The following is a 24132-nucleotide window of genomic DNA, read 5'->3' as shown; positions in this document are numbered from 1 at the left end:
TGTGCAGTAGCATCGCTACTATCTATGAAACGGTGATTTATAATCTCATTGTAGGGACAATAATGAAATATAGTTTAACAGCTAGTCTATATAACACCGTTACCGAAATGATTCTTTCCGTTTTTCTTTTCTACGTGCACAATGTGTTGGAAAAAATAGAGTCGACAATTCGTAAATGGTAAAAAAAACTGCAGTCACACTGCACAATCGATACATTAGAGCTGTTATCGAAAGGATATTATTATTATTATTATATTTTTCTATTTTGTGATAGAGGTGCACACGTGACGAAGTTACGAACGTGCAAGCACAGTCGAGTAGATGTGAATTAGCGAGACGTAATATGTCTAAACGAACGCAATCGACTGCATATTTTCTCCGAGCGATAATTGATGCGCTTATTCTTTATGATCTTTGTCCGCCTTGCTCTCGCCGGCAGACTGTAACTGTCATACAAAGTCCATCTCAAACTTGCTATAATACTGGCCATTGACGCGACGTCTCTGCAGTTGCCTCTCGATAAATTTCTTTATCTCACTGATGACGAAGACGCTCGATGTCAACGCCGCCAAAAATAGAAGATCTAATTATTAAAAATAAGCATGTTATACAAGATATCAAGACATCAATTATCTTCAACGGTATCACTAATATTATACCTTTTGCCGTAAGAGCTTCAGTCTGAAATATTCTCTGCAACGGGGGAAAGTAGATCACAAACATTTGTCCGATGACAGAGAGTGTTACGGCTACCAGGAACATTTTATTACTCCACAGACCGATTGTGAATATGGATTTCGTCTAAAACAAACGAGAGTAGGTTTTCAGGTTTTGTAGCAGTTTTCTCTTGATATAATAATTATCTAAAATCAAAATATAAAGTCCCACCTGTGATCTACAACTAAGAGCATTGAACATGTCGAAGAATACAAAGCAAGTAAATGTCATGGTAGTGTCTCTCGCCGTATTCCCATTAACCATCTGGAAATTAAGCATACATATATGGATATGTATAAATGTACAAAAAAAGTAAGAAATATTATGTATAAGTATTCAAAAACATTACCTCTCTGTTATACACCCACAAAGTGCCAAGAATTATGATACTAGCAGATAATAACACGTTAATTATAAGATGACGAGTGATCATTGGCTCCTTTGTATTTCGTGGCTTTTGCTTGAGAACGTCCTTATCAACCGGTTCTACTCCAAGACTGCATACAAAAAAAAGTAATGCACACATTTGCAAGTTGTTTAACGAATATTTATTGAAACATTAAATCGAAAAGTTGTTTAACTCACCTTTGAGCAGGCGGACCATCCATAATGATGTTAATCCACAGTATCTGCATAGCATTCAAAGGATTCGGTATACTCATTAACGTCGCAAGAGCGATCAGAGAAAGCGCAGCTATGCTGGTACTCAATTGAAATCTGACAAAATTGCGAATATTGTGAAAGATCCCTTTTCCCTCTTCGATCGCCGCGCTAAAAACGATATAAATGATAAATCGATAAGTCATCCAGATCTATGTATGTTAAAAATTGGCAATATATTATTTACATAATAGTTGCAAAATCATCATCGACCAAAATCATATCGGCCGCTTCCTTGCATACGTCCGTGCCGTTTTTACCCATGGCGATGCCTATATCGGCCTTCTTCAATGCAACTCCATCGTTTACACCATCACCAGTCATACCCACTATGTTGCCATTCCTTTGTAAGGCTTTTATGATACAAAGTTTATGCTTTGGTGTTACGCGATAAAATACACTAACACTATTAATGCACTGTTCCAATTGATGCTCGGACATCATATCGATCTCATCTCCCGATAATAATCGACTATGAAGTGTATCCAAACCAATCATACTAGCTGAAAAATAATTAAATTCTCTATTGCGGAGATTGTACAAATTTATATTTACTGTATAAAAAATGTGACTTTTTTAAATGTAATATGAATACATATACTATTATTTATGTACTGATATACCTATTGCAGCTGCAGTTTCCTTAGCATCACCGGTTACCATCTTTACCTTAACGCCACTGTTCATCAAAATGCTGATAGATTCACGTACGTACGGTCTTGGTGGGTCACAGATACCAATCATTCCGACGTAAATTAGATCTTGTAATGAAGAGCCGCGTGCCAGACCAATTACTGTAATCAAATTAGTGATCATAAATCATAAAAAAATACAATACTAACATAGTTATTATTCGTTTGTTGCTCTGTTTTATAAAAAGAATAATACCTCTTAATCCTTGTTGACCAATGTCATACGCTTCTGTCAAAAATTCCTGATCTTTCTTCTGACTAAGGGGATACACTTGACCGTTCTCGTAATATTTTGTACATTGCGGCAAGATTTTTTCCAAAGCACCTTTAACAAAGTATATTTCTTGCCTATTCTGAAATATGAAATTACAACATATGTATTTGACATTAATAAAAAATAAACAAAATAAAAAGACATATTCAATTTTATTCTCAAAGAAAATACAGACTTTTGCTTTAAATTTACCTCACCAAACTTGGGCGTACATTTCACAGCCATCATCTTTTGTTCAGAAGAAAATGGATATTCTTGCAATCGCAAATACCTATCAGCAACACCATACATTCCGAATTTCATTGCCACTGCTATCAGAGCGCCTTCCGTTGGTTGCCCCAATAGAATGTCATTCTGTATGATAGCGTTGTTGCATACGCAACCTACTTCTAGCATGTTACTGATAGCAGAGTGTGCGAGATCAGGATTGTCACACTTCCGTATATGTACTTCTCCCACGCCGTTGTATCCCGCTCCGGTAACATCCGCGATGTAACCCTCCGACGTAACAAGAATCGTGGCGGTCATCTCATTCTTCGTGATTGTGCCAGTTTTGTCAGAACATATCACATTTACGCAGCCTAAAAGTAAAACAAGTTCTCTTTTAACATTTGAAACTTTACACAAGAGAGATCTTTAAAAAGTTTTTAAAGATAATTTAACAAATTAGAATTTAAATAACATAAATTTTTCATGTTTTTGTTAATGTTTTAACCTACCAAGAGTCTCAACGGTTGGTAATTTCTTCACAATAGCTTTTCTCTTAACCATTCTCATCACTCCCAATGCTAGTGTCACAGTCACAACAATAGGGAGGCCTTCCGGTATAGCTGCCACTGCCAAGCTTACACCAATGGTAAACATCTCAAGGATAGCCTTACCTTGGATCCAGCCCAATAGCATAATAATACCGATAATGCAAAACGAATAGAAGGACAGCTGAGTACCTAAAATGTCCATGCTTCGCTGTAGTGGAGTCTTTGGTGCCTCCTCGGCCTGCATCATCGAGAAAACCTCCCCAAATTCACTCTTTACTCCCGTATTCACTACAATTCCCTGTATCGCGCGATATTGCAACATAAGTTGATGGTAAAGCGCAATCATTCCCAAGAATTTTATATATATGGTAGTTTAAAAAGAATGTACCTTGCCGTTTCCACAGCGCACTAAAGTGCCCATAAAGGCAATATTTCTCTTTGATGTCAATCCATTAGTCTTAAGCAAAGGGGCAGTTGACTTTTGCGCTGGTTCGGTCTCTCCAGTAAAACTACTTTCGTCAATTGCCAGATCTATAGCTTCGAATATTCTGATATCAGCAGGTACTCTATCTCCAATATTTAAATATACTATATCACCAGGAACTAAATTACGCGCGAGAAATGTTTCTACATGGCCTTCTCTTAAGCTGAAACAAAATATTGGAATGCAATAGTAACATAAAGATATCTTAATATTAAGTAAAATATGGAGAATTGTTAGCAAAGAAGTAAAAATTCAATAAAGAATGTTTTGGCAATAACTCTCAGTCGGGATTTCTTTAATTGTTAAGTATTACAGAACTTAATAAAATTTCATAGAAGTAAGTTTCACCTTCTACAGAGTGCAACAACATATTATATCTTCTTCGCTAAGGGAAAGGAATTCTGCACATATAAAGGGTTAGTATATCCTCCAAGGACCATAAACTTGTGAAGAATTGTAAATTTAAATACATGCTGCTTCAAGACTAATATTCATTATTATAATATCGTGTATAGCGTGTGGTTAATGAAGCACCTAACAAGAAATGCAAATCTATTTACCAGTGGCATATTGGTGGTACCAATTTATTTAATTCCTCTAAAGATTTTTCTGATCGATATTCTTGTACAAATGCAACTGTCACCACTATTATGATAGCCTACAAAGGAACATATTACAAATATAAGCATTGATTAGGAAATGCCTGCCAAAATTCATGGAATTAATGGACATTTTTAAATCTACTTACCACAGTAATACTGACGGCATCATCAAATTGTTTCATGCATACACTAACAAATGCAGAGGCAAGTAGAAGAAGAATTAATGGATTCTTGAACTAAAAAAGTATAAATTTTAAAACAAATTTATCTAAATTATATTACACATTGTTACAATTATAAAAAAAAATATATATATATATATATATATATATATATGTGTGTCTATAGGACACATGCAAAATAGATTTGGCAAGTTCATACTTGTTCAAAGTACTTCTTCCATGGTGGATCTTCCTCCTTTACAGTGAACTCATTAAACCCTGTTAATTGTCTTCTATGGTCAGCTTCTTGCCACCTGAGTCCCGTTCGCACATCAACATGTAATCTAGCTGCTACTTCCTCTGCCCCGAGACTAGCTGATTCGGCAGTTGTCAACCACATTTCAGAGTCTTGTTCTTTACCCTTAAAAAAATATTGTCATTTTTACTACTTGTATAAACAAATTGTAAACTCTGTATATTGTACATTAGAACTTAATCATACTGTAAAAACAAATGTAATGCTATTAATTTTAATTAAACATAAGTAGCACATTGAATGAAAAAACAGCTTGTTGACTAATGAGAACAATGTAACGACAAATCATTCGTTTTAATTTAAAAACGATGTCGCATTTATGTTGCTTTTCATCGTCTTATCATTATTTATAGCGCCAAAATTACCTCGAGTGTCATCTCATGGTCGCAACTGCGTAAAAAGAAAAAAAATGCGTATGGCGAATTCAAGCGAAGAAAAAAAAAACGCGATAGCAATAATGAGAGCAGAGAAGTTATTAATCAGAAATTGGATCAACGAAGATGCGTCAACGTCGAAGAAAATAAACGGATATAACAGATGGTCGAATGTTAACCTCGCAACATCATCAGCGATGATCAATCTGTCGATACACTTCCGAACGGATATCGAAGGAAGCGATTCAAGGACATGATCGGGGATGCCGGCGGATCAAGGAACAGGTCTTCGAAGAGGCAGCATGTCGAATAAATATAGGGAAGTGCGATCGTCTCCAAACGATCTCGCCACGTAAACGCGTAGCAGGGCAGCAGGGACGCGCGAGACTCGCCGCTGTGATCGGCGCCATCGGCGAGTGCTGTGGAGAGTGCTGTCAAGAATAGAGTCCGCGATCCGCGATGACCGCGATGTCAACATCGCCCTCGCCCTCCCTCTTCTAAATGTTCTTTTTTTTTTATCGATTCCTATGCTCCGTCATTTCGATTTCCTGCAAAAGCAATGCCGCGTCGCGTGTCACACGCATGGACGCACCTGTCGTGCACACGTGTCGGCGGCTCTCAGTTCTCACGTTGTACACATACAACAAGTTCCACGAAGAGTAATGAATCACAATAAGTGCAAATAAGCGCAGCCGAAAGCTTGACTAGAAGACCTTAAAAAAAAAATGACTAATAAGACTTGCCCATATGAATATGATGCGTGACGACTTAAGTATATATGTACGTCACTTGTTTTTCGTTTTGATTTGATCACGAGTCTTTGTTTATTATATATTTACGTGACATCATTGCAGTAGTTCTATGGCGCAAGCGTGCGACTGTAATTTTTCATTTGAAAAGATCAAATAATGTAAGCTCTTGCTGCAAGCATGAGAGAGAGAGAGAGAGAGAGAGAGAGAGAGAGAGAGAGAGAGAGAGAGAGAGGGCAAATAAGTGAGGAAAGTGTTAAGGCGGACGGGTTAATATGGAAACGTTATTTAAACATTTTCCGAGATGTAGGCTACTAGAAACGCGTGTCGTTTGCCAATGCAAATGATCACGAAGCGCGCGACGTTTCATTCGTAATTACGCAGGTAGTAGCATTAGTCGTGTTAGCGCCTTCCAATCTATTCGTAATGCTCTCATTTTCATGTCCTTGCTCGCGTATAACGTGACGAGTTACAATTTCCTTGTAACATAGGAGTTTCACGATTACGTAAGCGTCGCGTATCATAATCTACGACATCCGACTCTAATTACTCGGTTCAGTTTTTACGAGAATTTATTTCCCTTTTCAGAATTGTACGAGGAGTTAAAAGACGATTGAAATTCGTTTTTCGATACCCTCGAAAAATTATCAAAGTTATTTAGGAACGTTGACGACAAGTAACGCAAATTAAACTTTGCACCTTTCCCGCGAGAACAGAGGTCTGTTCTTCAAAGGTAGGAAAGTGTAAAAAGTTCAGTCACGACGAGAAGATAAATCAAACTGAAGCAAGTTGCAAATTTGAATATCGAAAACTCGAACTGGGAGAAGAGCGAGATGCGAGATGCGAAATGACGCAAAAGGTAAAACGGCTTGCTTCAGTTTGGTGCACCCGGAAACTTCTGTGAACTTCTGACAACTTGAATGAATTCATCGGATATCGCAAGCCGCGCCTTCCAACTTACATCTAACTTCTTACGCGGAATTATCATCGTGGAAAAAAGAACAGGTTTACGAGAATATAGATATTTTAATATATTCGAAATTAAATAATTCGAGTGTAGCGAGCGCACACCGAAAAGTATATGGTATACCGTATGATTTCATCATTGTACGCTAGATCGCTATATAAGAGACCAAAACTAAAAAGTATACGAATATACGTCGTTTCGAAGCTTCGGAATATCTGACGCGTGTAACGTCAATAAAGCGCAACGTCGGATCGCATTAAATCATGTTACATATATCAATCTAAATAATATTGGCATATAACAAAGAATCATCTGTGTATACATGCATGTACGAATTATATATTCCCATTTTGTATTGAGAAACGCAAGATGCAACTACTGCAACTACGTTTCATCCTACAGCTGCCGTTGCACTTTGCAGGCTTACCTCGTCTAGTATCGCATTCTCGTCGTTGCGTCTCTTATCGTCGTCGTCGTTGCGGATCTCGAGGCCGGCGTCGTCCAAGAGTTGCTCGTACTTGGCCTGGTTGCCGGTGTCTCTCATCGCGGAGAAGAGTGATTTCAATCTCTCGGTACCGCGCGGCTCACTGTACTTCGCGTAAAATGCTCTTCCAAAGGATCGAACAGGAAGGAAAAATGTGGCTTGACGACTCCGGGGGATGAAAGCACCACCAGCTGACCCGCGCGACCCGATACCACCGAAATCGCGCGCTATCGATTCGCGTCGTCTCTCTTCTCTTCTCTCCTCTCCTCTCCTCTCTTCTCCTTCTCTTCTTTCTCCCTCTCTCTCTCTCTCTCTCTCTCTTCTAATCCGGTTCACTTGGTTCACCAGGGAAAATGGGAATAGCGTGGCACATTGTCTTCCTCTCCTATGTCGCTGTACGAATGAAATGAAACGACAGAGCAATTTTAATACGTATGACTGACGTCCTTCCCCGAGTCTGCGATTTATTCGAAGCGATTTCTAGTCACGCGAGAAGGCTGGAGCGCGGCTTTACATAAATTTTTAGCAAGCTCTGCGCATTTACTGACCGAAAGTGCGACGGACTTAGTGGTCTATCTCTTTGCTAATCATTTGCATTTTATCTGTCTCGGGTGTCGCAAATGTACCGGGTTTTGTCCTAGATAAACCGCCATTTATTTCTTTTAATCAAAATTCAATTTCGAATGAATGTACTAAGAATATTTTTTCTCGATTGAAATGAGAAGTCAACATTCTAAATTTTCAAAGTTTTTTTTCACTTTTTCCAACATAAATTTCTCTTTATTTCTATTATACTCGCAACTTATTCGTATCATATATCAGTTTTCATCCTTAAAAATCTTTACAAGTGTTCATTTATTATCCTAGATCCAAGAGTCCAACCGAGTCTAATTCACTCCTGCTGCCCAGACGCGAAATTTTAAAATTAAATACAAGGAACATCGAGAGAGATATTTTAGGCGACAAGGTGATTAAGCTTTTGTCAAAAGCATTTTCCCCAAGAGTACTCGTATCATCGCATGCCTTTCTTCAAAATAAAAATAAATAAACCGAGGTGCGTACAACTAATGTAACAACATTTAAATTTTTTAGTAATACGTATACATATATATTTACGTTAATATAATTTTTGTTCTCCAAAAATGGTATAATTATGTTTTTATGTTATTTTCCAAATGACGCACACGTATATATACGTTTGATCTATTATTTGTATAATTGTTTGTATTATCGTATAAATTTATAATTATCATTATCATATTTTTGGAAAAACTCACTTCGGAGGCGTAATCGAGTTATATCGGAAATCACATTACTCATAAGGTGAATGTTAATAATTATGTGAATATTTCATGCACACGGAAAGAATAATAATAATAATTTTACTGTAGTATCTAAAAATTTAATTAAATACAGATTAGAAAAGAATTTTATGTTGAATAATCAAAATTATAATTATATAAGACATTCGAACACGATGACCGTGCTGCAAAAAGTTTTGACAGTTTAGAAATATAAATTTTTTAATGGTTCAACGTAATTATTTTCAGAACTGTATTTTAGCAAAGTCATTCTTTCTGTGCACTTATGCCAAATGATCGCTTCTTGTAAATACTTAATACTGAATCTACAATTGAATTCACGATGTTAAATCGATACGCGTGGAAAAATGGAAAAGTTGTGACAGAATTATCTATGTACGAACTTAAACATTTTGAGAATTATAATGGAGTAAAATGTCAAAGCAGCTTGATAAAACACGAAAGGCAAGGACAAACATTTGAAATGTTTAAGCATACGCTATCGATCAATGACAACCGATGCGATGTTTGCTAACGGCATACTGAGCATCTGTTCTATTCATTTCCACAAAAATATAACGCAGATTCTTTGACGGCGAATCCGAAATCAATTTTTTCTCATGGGAAACTTTGTATGACTTTGCTTACAAATATTTTTTTCTTATAGTGAATCATTCTATTATCAGAATTGTGTAAATGTTTTCGTAATTTGAAACGATAGATTATGGAAATGATAGTTTCCACTTGACGAGTATTTATCATTGAAAAAGTAATAAAGTGCAATTGAAATCAAAGATTTTTATATTTGCATCATTAGAATTAATAATCTATTTTTAATTGAGATAAGTTAGATAAATTGTATCGGATATCAAAGTTCTTTTTTAAATTGATTAAAATATCTGTACATTATATATTATAAATAAACAAAATTACGGGTTTGTATAAAACTTTTTGAATTTGTGTTGTGTTTTTGTATAACTTTACATTATTTCAGTGTATGTGTTAATGTGACAAAATTTATCATTAACTACATCTGTTATCTGAAGAAAAAAGAAACGAATCCGATATATTTCATTGATAACGTCAAATTTTCTTAACAACCAAAAGGAGCATTTTGATAACGCTAAGTTTATGATAGCTCTCTTGATGCTACTGTAAAGAAAACAATGCAATGATTACAACGATCATCGTGCCGATTGGCACAATGAATACGTTAGTTTCATTGCTTTATTAGAGCTTGTACAATATTTTGCATCATATTACATAGCACAAAAATCTTGAGACATAAATAATCTTGCATAATGTTGATTTGGCCATATGTGTAAAAAAAATTATTCAAAGTTTTTAGATGAAAGGAGTTGAAAAAAATTCTATTGACATTTTTAAATTTTATCCTCATATTATTAATTCTACAGTAGGACATTTTTTTTTAATCAAAAACTGCTGAAATGAAAAGTAGTATCAAAGAAGCTTGAATAAAATTATAGGAAACGTTTTCAATATTGAACACATGACAAGTGTCAATTAGAAGTTGAAATCAATACATCGCATGACAATTAAATTATAATTTTAGACCAATAAACTTTTGCTAATTAATTTTTGCGTTTTTAAACTCTGTTTTTTTTTTCTAGGTCATAGTATCAACTGCAAGGCAAACAATAGATAATCATGATTGACCGATATTGATGTAATTGGTTTTCCCCCTGAAATTCAAGCCTCAGCAAAAAAAAAGAAAAAAAGAAGAGAAACATTGGAGCAAGGCGCGATTAAAAACGCGACAGATGAAGGATCTCGTTGAAGTGCCGGGTGGTCGAATGTTTTTAGAAGCTCCGCCGAGGCGTTGACGGAAGTCTATTACAGAACTTGGACAGCTACATGCGGACGTCGCGACGTGTATATATTATAAGTACGTGTACGATTACGCGTTTCTCTCCTCAGGTAAAAATCAATAACACGGCTCTGCGCGACGTATGTGGTGCACGTACGTATACCCGGTGATCCGCGGAAAACCGCCGGAACCGCGCTTGCCGACGTTTACCGTATGACAGCTCGTGAATCGCCGGTCTTATGTGTCCAGTGACAGGCGAGAGTCCCTCCCAAGGCAATCGATCTCGGCAGCGATCTATGATGCAACTTCAAAAGAAGGAATTATTAAGCGTACAATCGACGCACGCACGGCACGTCCTTCACACGAGCGAGAACGCACTGAGCCAGTATGTTGTGTGTGCTCCGTGCTCGTGAATTCGGCCGCGGTCCACTTTCGTCGCACGCGTCTCTCGAACACTCGCCACTTGCCACTGCCGTTGCCGTTGCCGCCACCGTCACCGTTTCCACCACCTCCACCTCCTCTGTCGCCGCCGCCACCGCTGTTCGCGGACGGAAGGTCGATCGACCCAACCGGACCGACGAGACGAGCGAGACGTACCGAAGCGGGTGCGAGCGCATATCAGTCTCGGCTTGCGACAAGCAGCGCCACGCTGACAGGTCGAGCCGGTCGAGGTCGAGGGATGTGTGCGACCACTCGAACAGTTTCGAAAAGCTCGAATAACTCCAAACACAATTTACACTATCTGTAATTAAAATTTTATTTTGACGAAATATAAGAAAAAATTAAGTTTCTCATACGTTAAGAGATTCAATTAAATATATGTAAAATTATATGTAGAAAAATACAACGTATTTAGAAGTTGTGCATTCAAGTATATATATTTTTTGTACTGTATTTTTTACACTTTAAATGAAAGAGATAAAAGTGAGATGAGAGAAAAGATAAAAATAACAGCTTAGCGAAGTATGCTAGTTTTTACACGTTTTTTTATCTACACGTATATTCTTTTTTTTAGGTATATCGGTTAGGTAGTGTACATAAGGATATCACTGACGACGCGCAACATGCCGGAGAGTCTGTGTAGAATCGTGCCACGAGATAACCTGCAATGCCGAGAAAACTTGATAGACCGGTGGACAGCGACACACCGCTACCCGACAAGACGATCTGTCCATCGCCGGAAGAGCTGAGTGTAATAAACAATAATGTCAGATGCGAACAATGCGGACTCGTCTTCAGGAACGAGCCGCGTTACCGGCTGCACGATCTCAAAGTGCACCAGCGCAGAAAGTTGGATAAGATTGCGAAGGAAAACACACGCTATCACTGCCCGGTGCAGTCGTGCGTCTACGCCGTTAATTCTCAGAGATACTTTAGCTCTAGAAAATACTTGAAGCAAGTATGTACCTTGAATATTTTACATAGTAATAACATTTTTATTTAGCGATAAGGAAAAATGAAAATTAACTGCAACAGTATTTGTAACTGCAACAGTATTTGCTACATTATCTTTCCAGCATTATTTAAAAGTACACGCAGAAAAAAATTATGCATGCGATTGCTGTAGCAAGAGTTTTTCTACTGAATCTGCCAAACAAAGACATACGAGAGTCTGTGGTGTACAATTTACATGTTCCTGCTCCAAAACTTACGACACGTACGAAGCGTTGCTTACGCACACAAAGCGATCTCTGCATACTATAACAGAGAAATATAAAAACTCGCAAAGGTATATTTATGCATTACGTTATGCACTTTTAGTAATTATCCTGATATCAGTTGGAAGATTTAGTGATATATTTGTAATCTCTTTGCAGAACACACCCCAAGACAGTGCAAATTGTCTTATCGAAAGGAGTTACAAGCAAACCTGTTTCGATACTGCCTAGTCCAGATAAATCTGGAAAAAATAGCCAAGACATTAGTACTATGACAAAAGATACATCCGATGTCGGAGTACAGACGGATGATTATAAAAGAAGCAAGAAGATAGCAAATCTATCGAAATGTAGCAATAACAATCTGCATAACGCAAAACGTCGAATATCCAAGCAAACGCAGACCAATAATTTTTCCAAGAAGACATCAGGCAAATCGATAGAAACGCAAACTCCAAAAACGAACAAAGACTCGTCGAAGCTGCATAAACGCGGTGGAAGGTATCGCGCCCCATCGAAACACTCAAAACAGACGTTACTTAAGGAGGATCTTAATCTTGGCGATAATTTCGCTTCGTCCAATTTATTTCCGGCTAGTCCGCTGCCACTTCGTCACGACGTGGGTTTGCAGGATTTCTGGGAGAAGAATACTTCAAGCACACAAACGATACCCGAAAAAGATATGTTTGAGGCATTTAACGATAACGTAACTCAGACGGAATTCGAGACATTCTACAACCACAGTCATAATCCTTTGATACAGGGCGTACCAAAGAGTTCAGTGGCTTTAATGACGTTGCCTTATGTCGAAGACACATCGGCAGTAGAAGGTTATTCTTTCGCTTCGACCGATGGGATATCTCAAGCAGATCCTATGTTAACCGTTAAGACATTCGACGACAGATTCAGCAGCATAGAAACGCAAACCGAGCAAGCCTTTTCTCCTTCGTATTTTTATTCCGAATCTTTATCGAGATCATTTGCCTTGAGTTCAAACATCGAAACACAAACTACAGACAATCTGGACAATATGGAGCAACTGCTGTATAGCAATACATATACTCAAACATGCGACAAAATGTTGTCCTCTGATTTAGGACTGTCCAATATACAGACTCAGACTGCTTGGACGCATGACGACACTACAGTCTCTACCGAGACTCAAACAAAGTCTCTGATTTGCGGGGCCGATTGCAACATTCCCATTGGAGCCTGTAGATCCTGGTTAAATACACAAACGAGTCACACCGAAACACAGACCGATCTATTTAATATTTTCGATGGACTTGAATAAGTTAAATATGTTTTTGCTGTAACTTATTGTTCTTGTTACTTAGTTCTTCATATTTCGTCAGTCTGATTTTTATACAGTTGTTATCTGTTCTTTCTTCTCTAATGTATATTATAGAGACATAAACAAATCTTTTTAAATATTTTTATGATTAAATATATTTGTGATATTGCATTTTTTTACGATCTTCACTTATACGTCTATCTCTAGTTCTGTTGTTACATGTTTAAAAAATTGATTTATTAATTTCAAATTCGCGATTTATCATTGAGAAAAAAAGTACTCGATCGTGTAAACTTCCTAGCTTTTATATTATACTTATCTCATAACTTTTTTATTTTAAACTTATTTTTAAGTTGCAAATAACAAAAGTGCAAAATAATAAAAATTAGCAAAGCAAGTACTAAAAATGTTATTCATCTGTAATTGCACGTTTGTATATGTATATGGCTATGAATACGTATGTATATAGAAGTATACGTATCCGATTTCTTTTAATACGAAAGTGTTACGCACGTCTCGTATACATTCGAATATATTCCGCATGTATATATCTACATATATACGATGACTTGAAAATAAATATTGTAACGGCAATATATACATGTATTGTGATCTGAACTTATCAGTAAATTTATGGACTGGAATTGGACTGAGTGTACATCTGGTGTGTATGTCTATTTAAAGCCTCATATGTACATACATATCGTATACGTGGTGTAAGAGTCTCGTTATCTCTCTTGTCAAAAATATATTCTAGCTTTACATCACGTGCTGTGTTGCGTGATGCATGCAGGCGAATACTTTTAATGTCTGTCAGTTTTACGATAATATCACGTGAGATTCCGATTATTTCTTAAATCCGCATTTTTCGTTCACGTATACAGCTAAAAAAATATATTCCTTCAAACGAGAAAGGTCGTGATAACGATCTCGTCGAAGATGCCTATCTGCATTTTTGCATCGTCATAAATTTGATTAAATGTTATTCATTTCCACTAATGTAGATTAACTTTGAACTTAGTGTTACTCTTAACCTCTTTCCAGTTCTTAGAAGTAGAAAAAGATAAAAAATTATGCTGAGATCAATGTTAATCTGCATTGGTGGAAATAAACATAAATTTTACAAATTGTCACAAATACAAAAATATAACGAGTATTTCATAAATAATATGTATTTATATGTTCAGATCAAAGCGATCTTGCGTTAGGATGTTTGTTTGGGCGGCAAAGCAGGAGGGATAGGAATTAAAAATTCTGCAACGAATGTAGATAACAAGAAACGATTGGATAATGAATTCTCATTGCGTTCAATGTATCAATACATTGCGCAGCAACGCATTAATGTGTTGAATCGATCAACGCATGGATCATCTCTGGATGCACAAAATTACGAATTGATGGAATACACGGTGAAGTGATAAAAAGGGAAATAGTGTGAAAATACGAATATATATAATATATATATATATATATGTAGAGAGAGAGAAAGAGAGAGAAAATTCTATTATACTGCAGGACCGGCGGCATTGTCCTCATCGGAATCAGGTAAAAAGTCTTTGGTCCAGTCTTCTATTCTGTCCACGTTCTCAAGGGTCGATGCGAGTACTCTTAGATTGTCCACGCCGGACATTAATTGTCTACAAAAAATACAGAATCTCCATCATATTTCGAGAAAAACTGCATTCTTATTAAATTCGTAGACAGAATTTTGAATTATAAATTATTTTAAGTAGACTTGGTGATTGTGTGATCGTAGTTACGAATAATTCTTTTACCTAAGGGATACTTCAGCCGACGATGCTGCTGCGAATAAATCACGCGCGAGCCTTCTAACCGTGCGATTCATATTAACGGCACTAGCGTTCGATTCACTTTGTCCAGCCGCCGAGATACTAGTTCGAAGTTCACTGTTCTCAAGTCGTAACAGAGATATTTCTGTCTAAATTAACAAAGATTTACAGATCAATGCATTAGTTTTATATTTTATCTCATTATAATTAATAAAGTAAATAAATAATACTAACTGTTAAAACCTTAATCTCTTTCTTCAATGACGTGACAGTGCTTTCGGCATTAACTGCTCGCTTCTACAAAATATAAATAGCACGCTGTCATTTACCAATGACACATAATCTAATCAATATTCAATTGTGTTAAATTACAACTCGGAATCCTTTTATACTTACTGTACTTCGTTTTAAGTTATCTTCGACTTGTTCCATCGCTTTTTCTAAGTGCACAGTTTCTTCGTGTTCAACTTCCTTTTTAGATAACAGTTCTGCCTCCAATAAATGAATTCTGCAATTAATGCAACAATAATGTAAACTGAAATTTATTCCAGCAATGTACAATTACCTTTCCATTTTTTCACTAAGTTGCCTTCGAGATGCCTCCAATTGCTGACGTAATATTTCGTTCTCAAGTAAAAGCTACAACATAATTTCAAATTCTATCTTCTCCTAATCATTTTATCTGTTAGATTTCTGCATTATACCTTACCCTTCTTTCTGTAGATTCTGCCATACTCGCAGTAGGTACTGAATCGGTAGATCTGTTATGTATAGGACCGTCGCTTAAAAAGTCTGGTAGAGATTTATGGACGCTCGTTTCACCTCCTGATGGAAGATCATCTCGTGCGATTGAATTTATATTAGGATTGGAGTCGGGAAAGGGTAATGGTAAATCGAATGGAAATCCTATAAAGAAAACACTTTTTATCTTCACAAGCTTTACAGGAACATAAATGTATAATTTAAAACATAAAACGTGCATTGAAAGTACCTCTATGTTCAGGGCGAGGAAGAGAGGACGCGGTCTCTTTAAGTCTCTCCTCGAACATAGGTAGGTCCAAGTGATTCGAATGCATTGCATTCTGTACAGAATGATCCCTGTGTGGCGAGCCTTTGTGCAGTGTATCAGTGAGATCAAATGATCGTAGATCGTCGCACAAGACATCGGAGTCGTTCTTTTTGGTCTCGCTCCGCAATCGAGACTGTCTTGGTTCCATACTATTCAACGCAAAATCTGGAAGATTATCCACGTCAGGTAGTACAGGTTGATTGTTCTCGTGATTCAGATAACATTGTTCAATGACCAAATGATCTTGCACAAAGTCTGGCAGTTCCGTTGGGTTTCGGCCAGAATAAACACCGCTGCCAGCGTTGTCCTTGTCAAGGATGCTGCTGGGACTCGATGTGGAGGACGAGTAGATCTTTGGCCTTGCCCCAGTGTTGTGATAGTTTGTTTGCTGAATGCCATTTTTCAGGAAGGCCTTAAAACTGAAGGGGTTGTTGTCGCGACGCGACGACAGATCTTGACCTGCGAAAAAGCGTTATTAACTTAAAAATAAGACATGGAAAAAAAAGAAAAAAAAACAATCCACACAGCGCGCGCGCTATATAATAAACAGCATATAGTGATACGAATTCTAACCTGTTGACTGTTCGACGGGGTCGATGCGACTCCTGCCGAAACGGTCCGACGTCGGCGACTGGTTGTTTTTGGCCAAAGTATCCCGGCAACGAGTGGGGGTCATCTTCTCCTCGTCAGACGACGAGGACGGGAAGACGATCTCGTTCCCTGATGGCGACGAGGGGTTTTTGCATGCCACGCAGGGTGGCCAGGAGGTTACCGTCTTCCCTTCTTTTTCCTCTTCCTCGTCGGACGACGAGGACCACAAGTGGCGTTTCGGCAACGATCGACGGCATGGATCATCGGCCCTTTTACGATTCGCCATAATTCGCGTCGACGCTACGATCGAGTCATTCGCGACACTCGATGAGAGAAATACGCGCCGAGAGGAATACGTGCTCGCTTGACGTCTGTCACTGTCCGCTCGCCAGATCCGCCTGCTGATCGCGTCAGGTTAGGTTGACTGAAGCAGCAGCCCCCTCAATCCATCTCTATATCTATATCACATTTTCTTTTCTCTAGAGACCCTCTATTGAATGTTTCCACAGCGTTAATATTATCCATTATTTGCAATACAAGCTTTTGGCATTTCTCCACTTGTCTAGATTGGCATTAAATCTCGTTAGTAAACTTCAATCAATAATCTTGAGTAGCTTTTATCTTTTATAGCTAAAATATGTTGCTAACAGATTAAATGGCAAATAAATGTCTTAATGACTAGAGATCTCTGTAATTAAGTATCACTTTCGAGATGTTCAGTGTTTTATTTTGCAAGCTATCGTTCTTTATATGTTTACATGTATTATAAAGTAATTGGTGTTTCAGAAAATTAAGAATTTAACTAACAAAATAAGAAGTTGAATATCTTGGGAAATAAATAGAATGCTGTCTTTATTAAAACTTTTGTTACTATTGTTTTTGTAAGTTTTCTCAGTTTTAAAATAAAACTATATATATATTTCTTCAGTAAATATTTGCTATCACTTCCTTTTAAAGCACATTGTATCACCATTTCTGATCAATTTCTGTATGTCAAGATCAATTAATAAGTATCTCCATTAAATGAGATTGTCTTCATCTTCAATCATTAGTGCACATTCTGCATTTTGATTTGGAAATAATTCATTTCAACACATGATGAATTAAACACCACTGATTCTTAAGACTTCCAATGCTTAAAATGTTAATTAAGGAAATTACATTTAAGTCATACCCTACAAATGCTATTTGTTGGCATACCATCAAAAGTGAAACTTTATCACATTAGTACAAAACATTTAAAATAAAATTTAGAATATTTGTTTTGCGTTAAGTGTTAACAAAAAAAAAATGGTATAATCTAAAACCTGTTAATACAATTTAAAAGGGAAACTAATGTTTCTTTATTCGCTACTCATATTTTGCTACATTGAATTAATATTCAATGGCCCTATGTGAACATAGCCAATGAAATTTTTAATAGTTATATTCAATATTCCGTTATCTACTTGTCTTTTGGCATGATCTGATATTGACCTTAAAGCTTTTTATAAAAAACATGTTTAACGTTAATTGACATTTATATCCATTTGCACCAATGTAATACTTCAATCTTCCTCAATCTTCCAGGGCATTTAGATTCTCATCAGAAATAAAATCCTTCTACTGCAACATTATCAGTATGTTCTTCAGCTGCCTAATTCATCCATCTTTTCTCCATATTTTCCGTTGGAGAGTCAAAATCTTATTTTTGTACATTGTCTTTGTACTTTTCAAAACAGTTCTCAGGAAGGCAACTTCATGATCGGTATTTTTGGTGAATAATGACATAGATGTATCTGTGGTGACTCGTTTTGAAGTAGTTTCCATAAAACATTCATTTTCTGATGCAGCTTCCATTTCTATACAATAAATAATATTGCAACATAATCATTCTGACAAAATTTAATTGTATATTTATTAATATAATAAAATCAAGTATGCAAGAGTTTTTCTCAAAAATACTAAGGGCTAGATCATTAATTTAATTTAATTACTTTAAGGGTTATATAAACAAAAAGTTAACTAAATTAAGTTACTTTTTTAAAATAAGTTAAATTAAAAGTTAAATTTTGAAAATTATTTATATTAAATTGGAATTCGTAATTTTTTAAAATTAAATTCTCAGATAATTCAAAGTGATTTGAACAAGTATGAAAACGAGATACATTATCACGCAATTCGCAAGCCTTAATCCATCTTTGATGTATAGGCGAATCTTTCAGAAATCTAAAAAAAAGAATAATTTTTATTAATTATTGTGAGTAATCGCATTGTCGGTAAAAAATTTTCGATAGAAAAAATTCTATCGTTTTAAATGTGGAAACCGAGAACCTGTTTTGTTAACGGTAATTGTCAGTGTCGTTGCACATTGAATATCTGCAACACCGACAATCTGTTTGTTTTCTGTTCCTGAACTCCCTGAATTAGTGTGCACTTAAAGTGAAATAGATATATATTTGAAAGTTAGTAAAAACAAGAAGGAACGTTCCAGTGCAGTCTAGTGCAGGAATAGAAAACAAGCCTAATTATTGTTAAGTACAGAATAGGTACCTTGAATTCACTAAAGTGAATCGTTTTCTATCGAAAAATTTTTACCGGGGACACGTATGTACCTAATATCTCCTTTGTCAGTAAACCTACTTATGTAAAATAATCTTATCCCGTGTGCTTTTTCTTTTATGAGCTTTCTACAATAAGTTATTAGTCGGTGTCAATATTAGTCGAATATTCTCTTCATATTCGACTGTGATTAGTCAATTCTTATGGCTTACAACTTATGCCATCGACTATACAATAGCTTATTGTAGAAAGCTTATTAGACAAACAACAAAATCGCATTAGTTTGTTAACCCTTTTATAAGTCAAACAACAGATTTCACCCGTGATTATAACCAAAGACAAATGTATAGGTCGGTATTCATAGTAGATTCTTATTTCAAGATCGTCTTAAGTAACGTCTTAAGAATACGGCTTTCTATTGGTTGATGACATCTTAAGATAATACTTAAGACAATCTTAAATATAAGAATCGACTATGAATACCGACCATAATGGCTTTATTTCAGTTTATTTCCGATAGTGGCCATCTTGCTTGGATCGCCTATTAGGATATTACTCCCACCATCGCAATGCTCTTTTCAGTCCTCCATGTCGGAATACAATCTTAGTACACGGTATTGCCAAAAGAGGGCGCAAAACACACTTTCTCATTAGCACTTCTTTATAGTTTTGTTTGTATATATATGATGATAAGGAACTCGATAGCAGTTCACCGCGTTATGTGGAGAAGTGAAGCTATACCCTAACTTAGTTTAATAATCTTCTCTCGGTGTGCCCACGACCGAGGGTATCAGAAAGATAAAAGCGGGTTTTTCTATTAACGCGGTGTTTATTTTTGCATTCTTTTGCAATTTAATGTTAAGCTTTTATTTCCTTAGGTCGATATTTATAGTCAATTTATATTTCAAAATCGTCTTAAGTAATGTTTTAAGATGCTAATACGGCTCTCTGTTGATGACATTTTTAAGATGATACTTAAGACAATCTTAAATATAAGAATCGACTATGAATATCGGTTTTAATGCAGATATTCATCAATGCACATGATTCAATTAAAAGGTTAAATTTCTCTTTAGTTCAAAGATGTTAGCAAATTTTATAAAAGAAAATTATTGTCGCGATATTCCTATATTCAGTGTCATTTAATATTAATGTTTTAATATTTAATATTACTATTTTTAATATTTTTCCTTTATCCTTCTTTCTTTCTAATTTCTTTTACTCTTTATTATTGTTTTCATCGTTACAGATAAGGAAGACGAAGGAATATTGTTGAAGAAATATGACAGAAAAGTGCATAGTGACACACATCAAATGCAGCAAAATTTGGTTATAGATCACTTTATAGACAAGGAAAAAAATTAACAGCAGTCAAGGTAGCGTTGAAGACTTGTATCCTACTGTAAAATCAAATGTCCATCTTACTCATCTTTAATTAGGATTAATTTATTATTTCACAGTATTAGATTAAGTAAATATATGTCTAGATAGTCAAATTTGTTAAAAATGGATTTGACAAAGTATTTGCTATGAATCCTAATGTCAGATGCTAGCAGAAATGAGGTAGAATTTTTTTAAAAGAATATGACTTCAGAAACCAAGTGAAAACTAAAATTGCTGTTGAAATGATTTTATTTAACTCTACTGCCCTGTTCAGATCTCTTTACTTTCCTAAAAATAAATTGCTAAAATAAATCGTTGAAATGGAAAAATATCGAATATATTTCAGTATAGATTATAATAAAGAAATACTATGAATTCTAAAGATAATTATTAAAAATATTGGGAAAATAAATAAAAGAAAACAGTATAAAACATTTTTTACATATTTATTAACAGATGAATACTAAAAATGTTGAAATGTTAAAGAATTGTAAAAATAATTATATATTGTTACATTTGATTTGTATGTATTATTATTTGACCACTTTAAATATTTTTACTTAATGTATTTTATCATTTAATGGTATTCAAATAAGTTACATTATTGCTCAAGTTATATCTTATATTAACATCAAGAATATGCAATAAGTGATGGTTGTTCACACACATTATTTCCTTGATAAATTAGCTCTGTGTAACAGGTTTACACAATTAATGATAAATCACAGCATTTGCTAATATGCGGAGTACCACAGTTGTAGTTAGGGAAAGAGGTGAAATTATGTAATTATTTATAATTATTTTAAACCACTGGTATGAATAAAATGTTATTTTATGTAATATCTTTTAAATCCTCATACTTATTTCATGCAATATTTTTTATATTACTGGAAAATACGTGGCTTTATTTAGTTTGTAATTTTTATTTTATTTATTTGAAATTAAATTTTCGTATTCTATAGAAAAGAAACTATAAGAATACAATATTGAGCCCTGTATACAACTGGCCCATTAGCTCAGTTGGTTAGAGCGTCGTGCTAATAACGCGAAGGTCGCGGGTTCGATCCCCTCATGGGCCAATTTTTTTTTCTTTTTAATTCTTATATATGTCTTTTTTAACATTCATTGTATACATCTAGTTTGACAATTTGTATTTATTTAAAAAAATTTTAATGTATTTCACTTTTAAATCATGCATAGTATTTATAAATGAATTAGATTTACAAATATACAAAATTATATAAAAATATAATTTTATTTTCTAGTTTGTGCATATCTTTATCTTCTTTTGAATTTTTAAAGATATTTTTTGGCTCTATGATATCAGCTAAAAGTTATCGATATTTAAAAACTACAAGTGTTTATTTTTTTTTGTCCTTATTAACAAAAAATTTCGTCGTAAATATTCAAATTTAATTAAAATCAGCTAAAAAAAGAACGAAGAATTATACTTAGCTTATGCAGCATAAACCAATAAGAGAATTATGCTCAAATTTTACACAGAAACTCATACATAATAATAGAACAATCTATAATCTATAAAATTAAAAATTTTTAGTAATGCTTTGAAATGTAACGCATTTATTTCTTAAAAGAAATTATGAATACTTTCACGCTGCAAAATTTATAGTTGTTTTTGTTTTATCATCTGCTGAATACATATTTTTTTATACATATATCTTACATTTTTAAGTATGTGATTGAACACGGAAATTTATTCATTCTCAATGGCATATTTTCAGTCCAGACTCCAAATTTTCAATTTACTTCCACTTAATGTAACTAAGGCTTGCTGTCAATTGATATCCATGTACATATATGTAAATAGTGTGCGTTAATTTAATGTATTCTTAGAAGAATAAATATAACCCCTTCTTGTGGCAACAATCGTGGCATTACGCCAAGTCTGTATGTCCAAAGAAAAATTTTAACGAGGATTGTAACAGAAGATCGATATCAACCACATCAAAGAAACTTGAGTATTATGGTAAATTTATTAAAAAGATGATTTATAAAACATTATAAAATTAAAAGTTATTAGAGTTTCAAGATATGTATTTTTAACATAGTTTTTCCGATATATCTTAATAGGATTAAAGAAAAAAGCACTGTCTTTAAATTTCCAAAAGTCATCATCGACAAAGAAGAAGCTTGCAGTACAGAAGTTGACCTTTTTGGAATATGTGTTTAATCCTAAGAAATTCTCAAAGAATCCTTCCACTTGTTTGCTGGCCAATCGTGAAGAACAAATACATTATAAAGAGGATTCCTATTATCAAACGACACCTAAAGATGTGTTAGTCTGTGCCAATCTAATTAAATCGTCCAAAGACTTGAAAAGACTCATAGAACCGCAGCCTAAGTCGCCACCATCATACAAACTGCCTAGAGCTGTTTTGCTGAGTAGAGCGATGGTGGAAGATTCCAACAAGGTAGCAAAGAATGTTTACATTTTCGTCAAGGTTATTTTTCCAGATCTGAAAGCTGAAAAAAATCATTTAAAAAATCATTAAAAAAAGAGATTTTTACAGACACTGTATGTGATTTTATATCAGATTATGGATGTATTTTTGTTAATTTTTATAGAAGAAAAATATTTACGAAGGCAAGAATTTAAAACCTATAATATCGAAAAAACCATATGAAGGAATGAAGCCAACTTCAAATACCAAAAGGATCATCCAACATAAAGAGAACATTAGAACGGAAGACGTTATATCGTATGAGAAATCGACATCTCGTTGGGAATCGATACCAATAAATGTAGCGAAAGTTCGCGATACAGCGAAGATACTGCGCCAGGCGATGGCACAAAAAGAGCCACAAATACACTCAAGAATAGAACAACTCAAAATTTTAGTAAACAAGGAAATGACGAAGAAGTTCCAATGTGCATCACAAATAGATTCGAGTAATAAAAATTTTGATGAATAAATAAGTAATATATCTATAGATAATTTTAATACATAATGTCTTCTAAATAACTGATGGCTTTGGCATCTTCTTAATGATTAATATTTTGCAGGACAGAACAACACCTTTTTCTGCTAAATTCTTTCGTATAAAAGCATTATAAATGAGCAATATTTATACTACTTAGTTTAATTTTTTACACATACACACTACATATATAAAATTTTTCTATATAATACATATGTGGATAAAATCAAAGTATATCTGCACGCATACAGGCAAAATTTTATATGAAAAATTAATATTATATATAGTATATAGATATGTTGCAGGCAGTTAACACAAAGAATAAAAATATGAATGAATATTAAACTTTTTTAATCACTATGACTCACCCATTTAATGTCTAAGAACACCCTTGCAGCTTCTTTACTACAAAAGATCATCTAAGGTTTTTTCAAGATACACTGCCAATGAGTTCAATTTCCCTTATGCACCACCGAGTGCACCATCAATGTTCTTGTCC

The 24132-nt window shown here is 34.9% G+C and overlaps 3 protein-coding genes and 2 non-coding genes across 6 annotated transcripts; 3 read left to right on the top strand and 2 right to left on the bottom strand.

Moving 5' to 3' along the window:
• Nucleotides 1–222: 222 nt before the first annotated feature.
• LOC105200394 (calcium-transporting ATPase type 2C member 1) lies at nt 223–10811 on the bottom strand. Its single transcript, XM_011167936.3, has 16 exons — nt 10578–10811; nt 7182–7631; nt 4569–4769; nt 4334–4423; nt 4146–4243; nt 3490–3748; nt 3063–3399; nt 2536–2924; nt 2266–2422; nt 2001–2171; nt 1565–1880; nt 1303–1488; nt 1067–1214; nt 889–981; nt 660–801; nt 223–583 (listed from the first exon to the last, which is right to left on the bottom strand). Exons 2-16 carry the CDS (start codon nt 7296–7298, stop codon nt 450–452), a joined length of 2838 nt encoding a protein of 945 aa, XP_011166238.1. The 5' UTR covers nt 7299–7631; nt 10578–10811; the 3' UTR covers nt 223–449.
• A 159-nt stretch (nt 10812–10970) lies between these two features.
• LOC105200395 (zinc finger protein GAI-ASSOCIATED FACTOR 1) lies at nt 10971–13490 on the top strand. 2 transcript variants are annotated; one of them, XM_011167937.3, is made up of 4 exons: nt 10971–11111; nt 11383–11766; nt 11885–12096; nt 12185–13490. In XM_011167937.3, exons 2-4 carry the CDS (start codon nt 11476–11478, stop codon nt 13317–13319), a joined length of 1638 nt encoding a protein of 545 aa, XP_011166239.1. In that variant the 5' UTR covers nt 10971–11111; nt 11383–11475; the 3' UTR covers nt 13320–13490. The 2 variants fall into 2 exon arrangements, with proteins under 2 accessions (XP_011166239.1, XP_025988594.1); XM_026132809.2 differs by having other exon boundaries at nt 11110–11238.
• Nucleotides 13491–13963: 473 nt separating this feature from the next.
• LOC105200392 lies at nt 13964–17668 on the bottom strand. The gene is made up of 8 exons (XM_011167933.3): nt 16752–17668; nt 16101–16637; nt 15819–16015; nt 15675–15748; nt 15506–15617; nt 15344–15406; nt 15095–15258; nt 13964–14956 (listed from the first exon to the last, which is right to left on the bottom strand). Exons 1-8 carry the CDS (start codon nt 17053–17055, stop codon nt 14824–14826), a joined length of 1584 nt encoding a protein of 527 aa, XP_011166235.1. The 5' UTR covers nt 17056–17668; the 3' UTR covers nt 13964–14823.
• A 4030-nt stretch (nt 17669–21698) lies between these two features.
• On the top strand, nt 21699–21772 carry Trnai-aau. Its single transcript has one exon. It is a non-coding gene; the product is annotated as a tRNA-Ile (tRNA).
• Nucleotides 21773–22030: 258 nt separating this feature from the next.
• On the top strand, nt 22031–23968 carry LOC105200431. Its single transcript, XR_005574623.1, has 4 exons — nt 22031–22680; nt 22785–23125; nt 23280–23604; nt 23719–23968. It is a non-coding gene; the product is annotated as an uncharacterized LOC105200431 (transcript).
• Nucleotides 23969–24132: the final 164 nt, after the last annotated feature.

This window comes from Solenopsis invicta, chromosome 4 (genome assembly GCF_016802725.1).
Source record: "Solenopsis invicta isolate M01_SB chromosome 4, UNIL_Sinv_3.0, whole genome shotgun sequence".
NCBI classification, from domain to species: Eukaryota; Metazoa; Arthropoda; class Insecta; order Hymenoptera; family Formicidae; genus Solenopsis; species Solenopsis invicta.
The sequence above is the reverse complement of the archived record's forward strand: the minus strand, read 5'-3'. Positions and strand labels throughout refer to the sequence as shown.

Coding starts and splice junctions, on each gene's coding strand:
- LOC105200394 (XM_011167936.3), bottom strand. CDS start 7,298: ATGAGAGACACCGGCAACCAGGCCAAGTACGAGCAACTCTTGGACGAC. Junction 1,215..1,302: donor GATGGTCCGCCTGCTCAAAG/GTGAGTTAAACA, acceptor TTTTGTATGCAG/TCTTGGAGTAGAACCGGTTG. Junction 982..1,066: donor TGTGGGTGTATAACAGAGAG/GTAATGTTTTTG, acceptor CTTAATTTCCAG/ATGGTTAATGGGAATACGGC.
- LOC105200395 (XM_011167937.3), top strand. CDS start 11,476: ATGCCGAGAAAACTTGATAGACCGGTGGACAGCGACACACCGCTACCC. Junction 11,767..11,884: donor CTAGAAAATACTTGAAGCAA/GTATGTACCTTG, acceptor TTATCTTTCCAG/CATTATTTAAAAGTACACGC. Junction 12,097..12,184: donor AAATATAAAAACTCGCAAAG/GTATATTTATGC, acceptor ATCTCTTTGCAG/AACACACCCCAAGACAGTGC.
- LOC105200392 (XM_011167933.3), bottom strand. CDS start 17,055: ATGGCGAATCGTAAAAGGGCCGATGATCCATGCCGTCGATCGTTGCCG. Junction 15,618..15,674: donor CTTAGTGAAAAAATGGAAAG/GTAATTGTACAT, acceptor CATTAATTGCAG/AATTCATTTATTGGAGGCAG. Junction 15,259..15,343: donor AAGAGATTAAGGTTTTAACA/GTTAGTATTATT, acceptor TTGTTAATTTAG/ACAGAAATATCTCTGTTACG.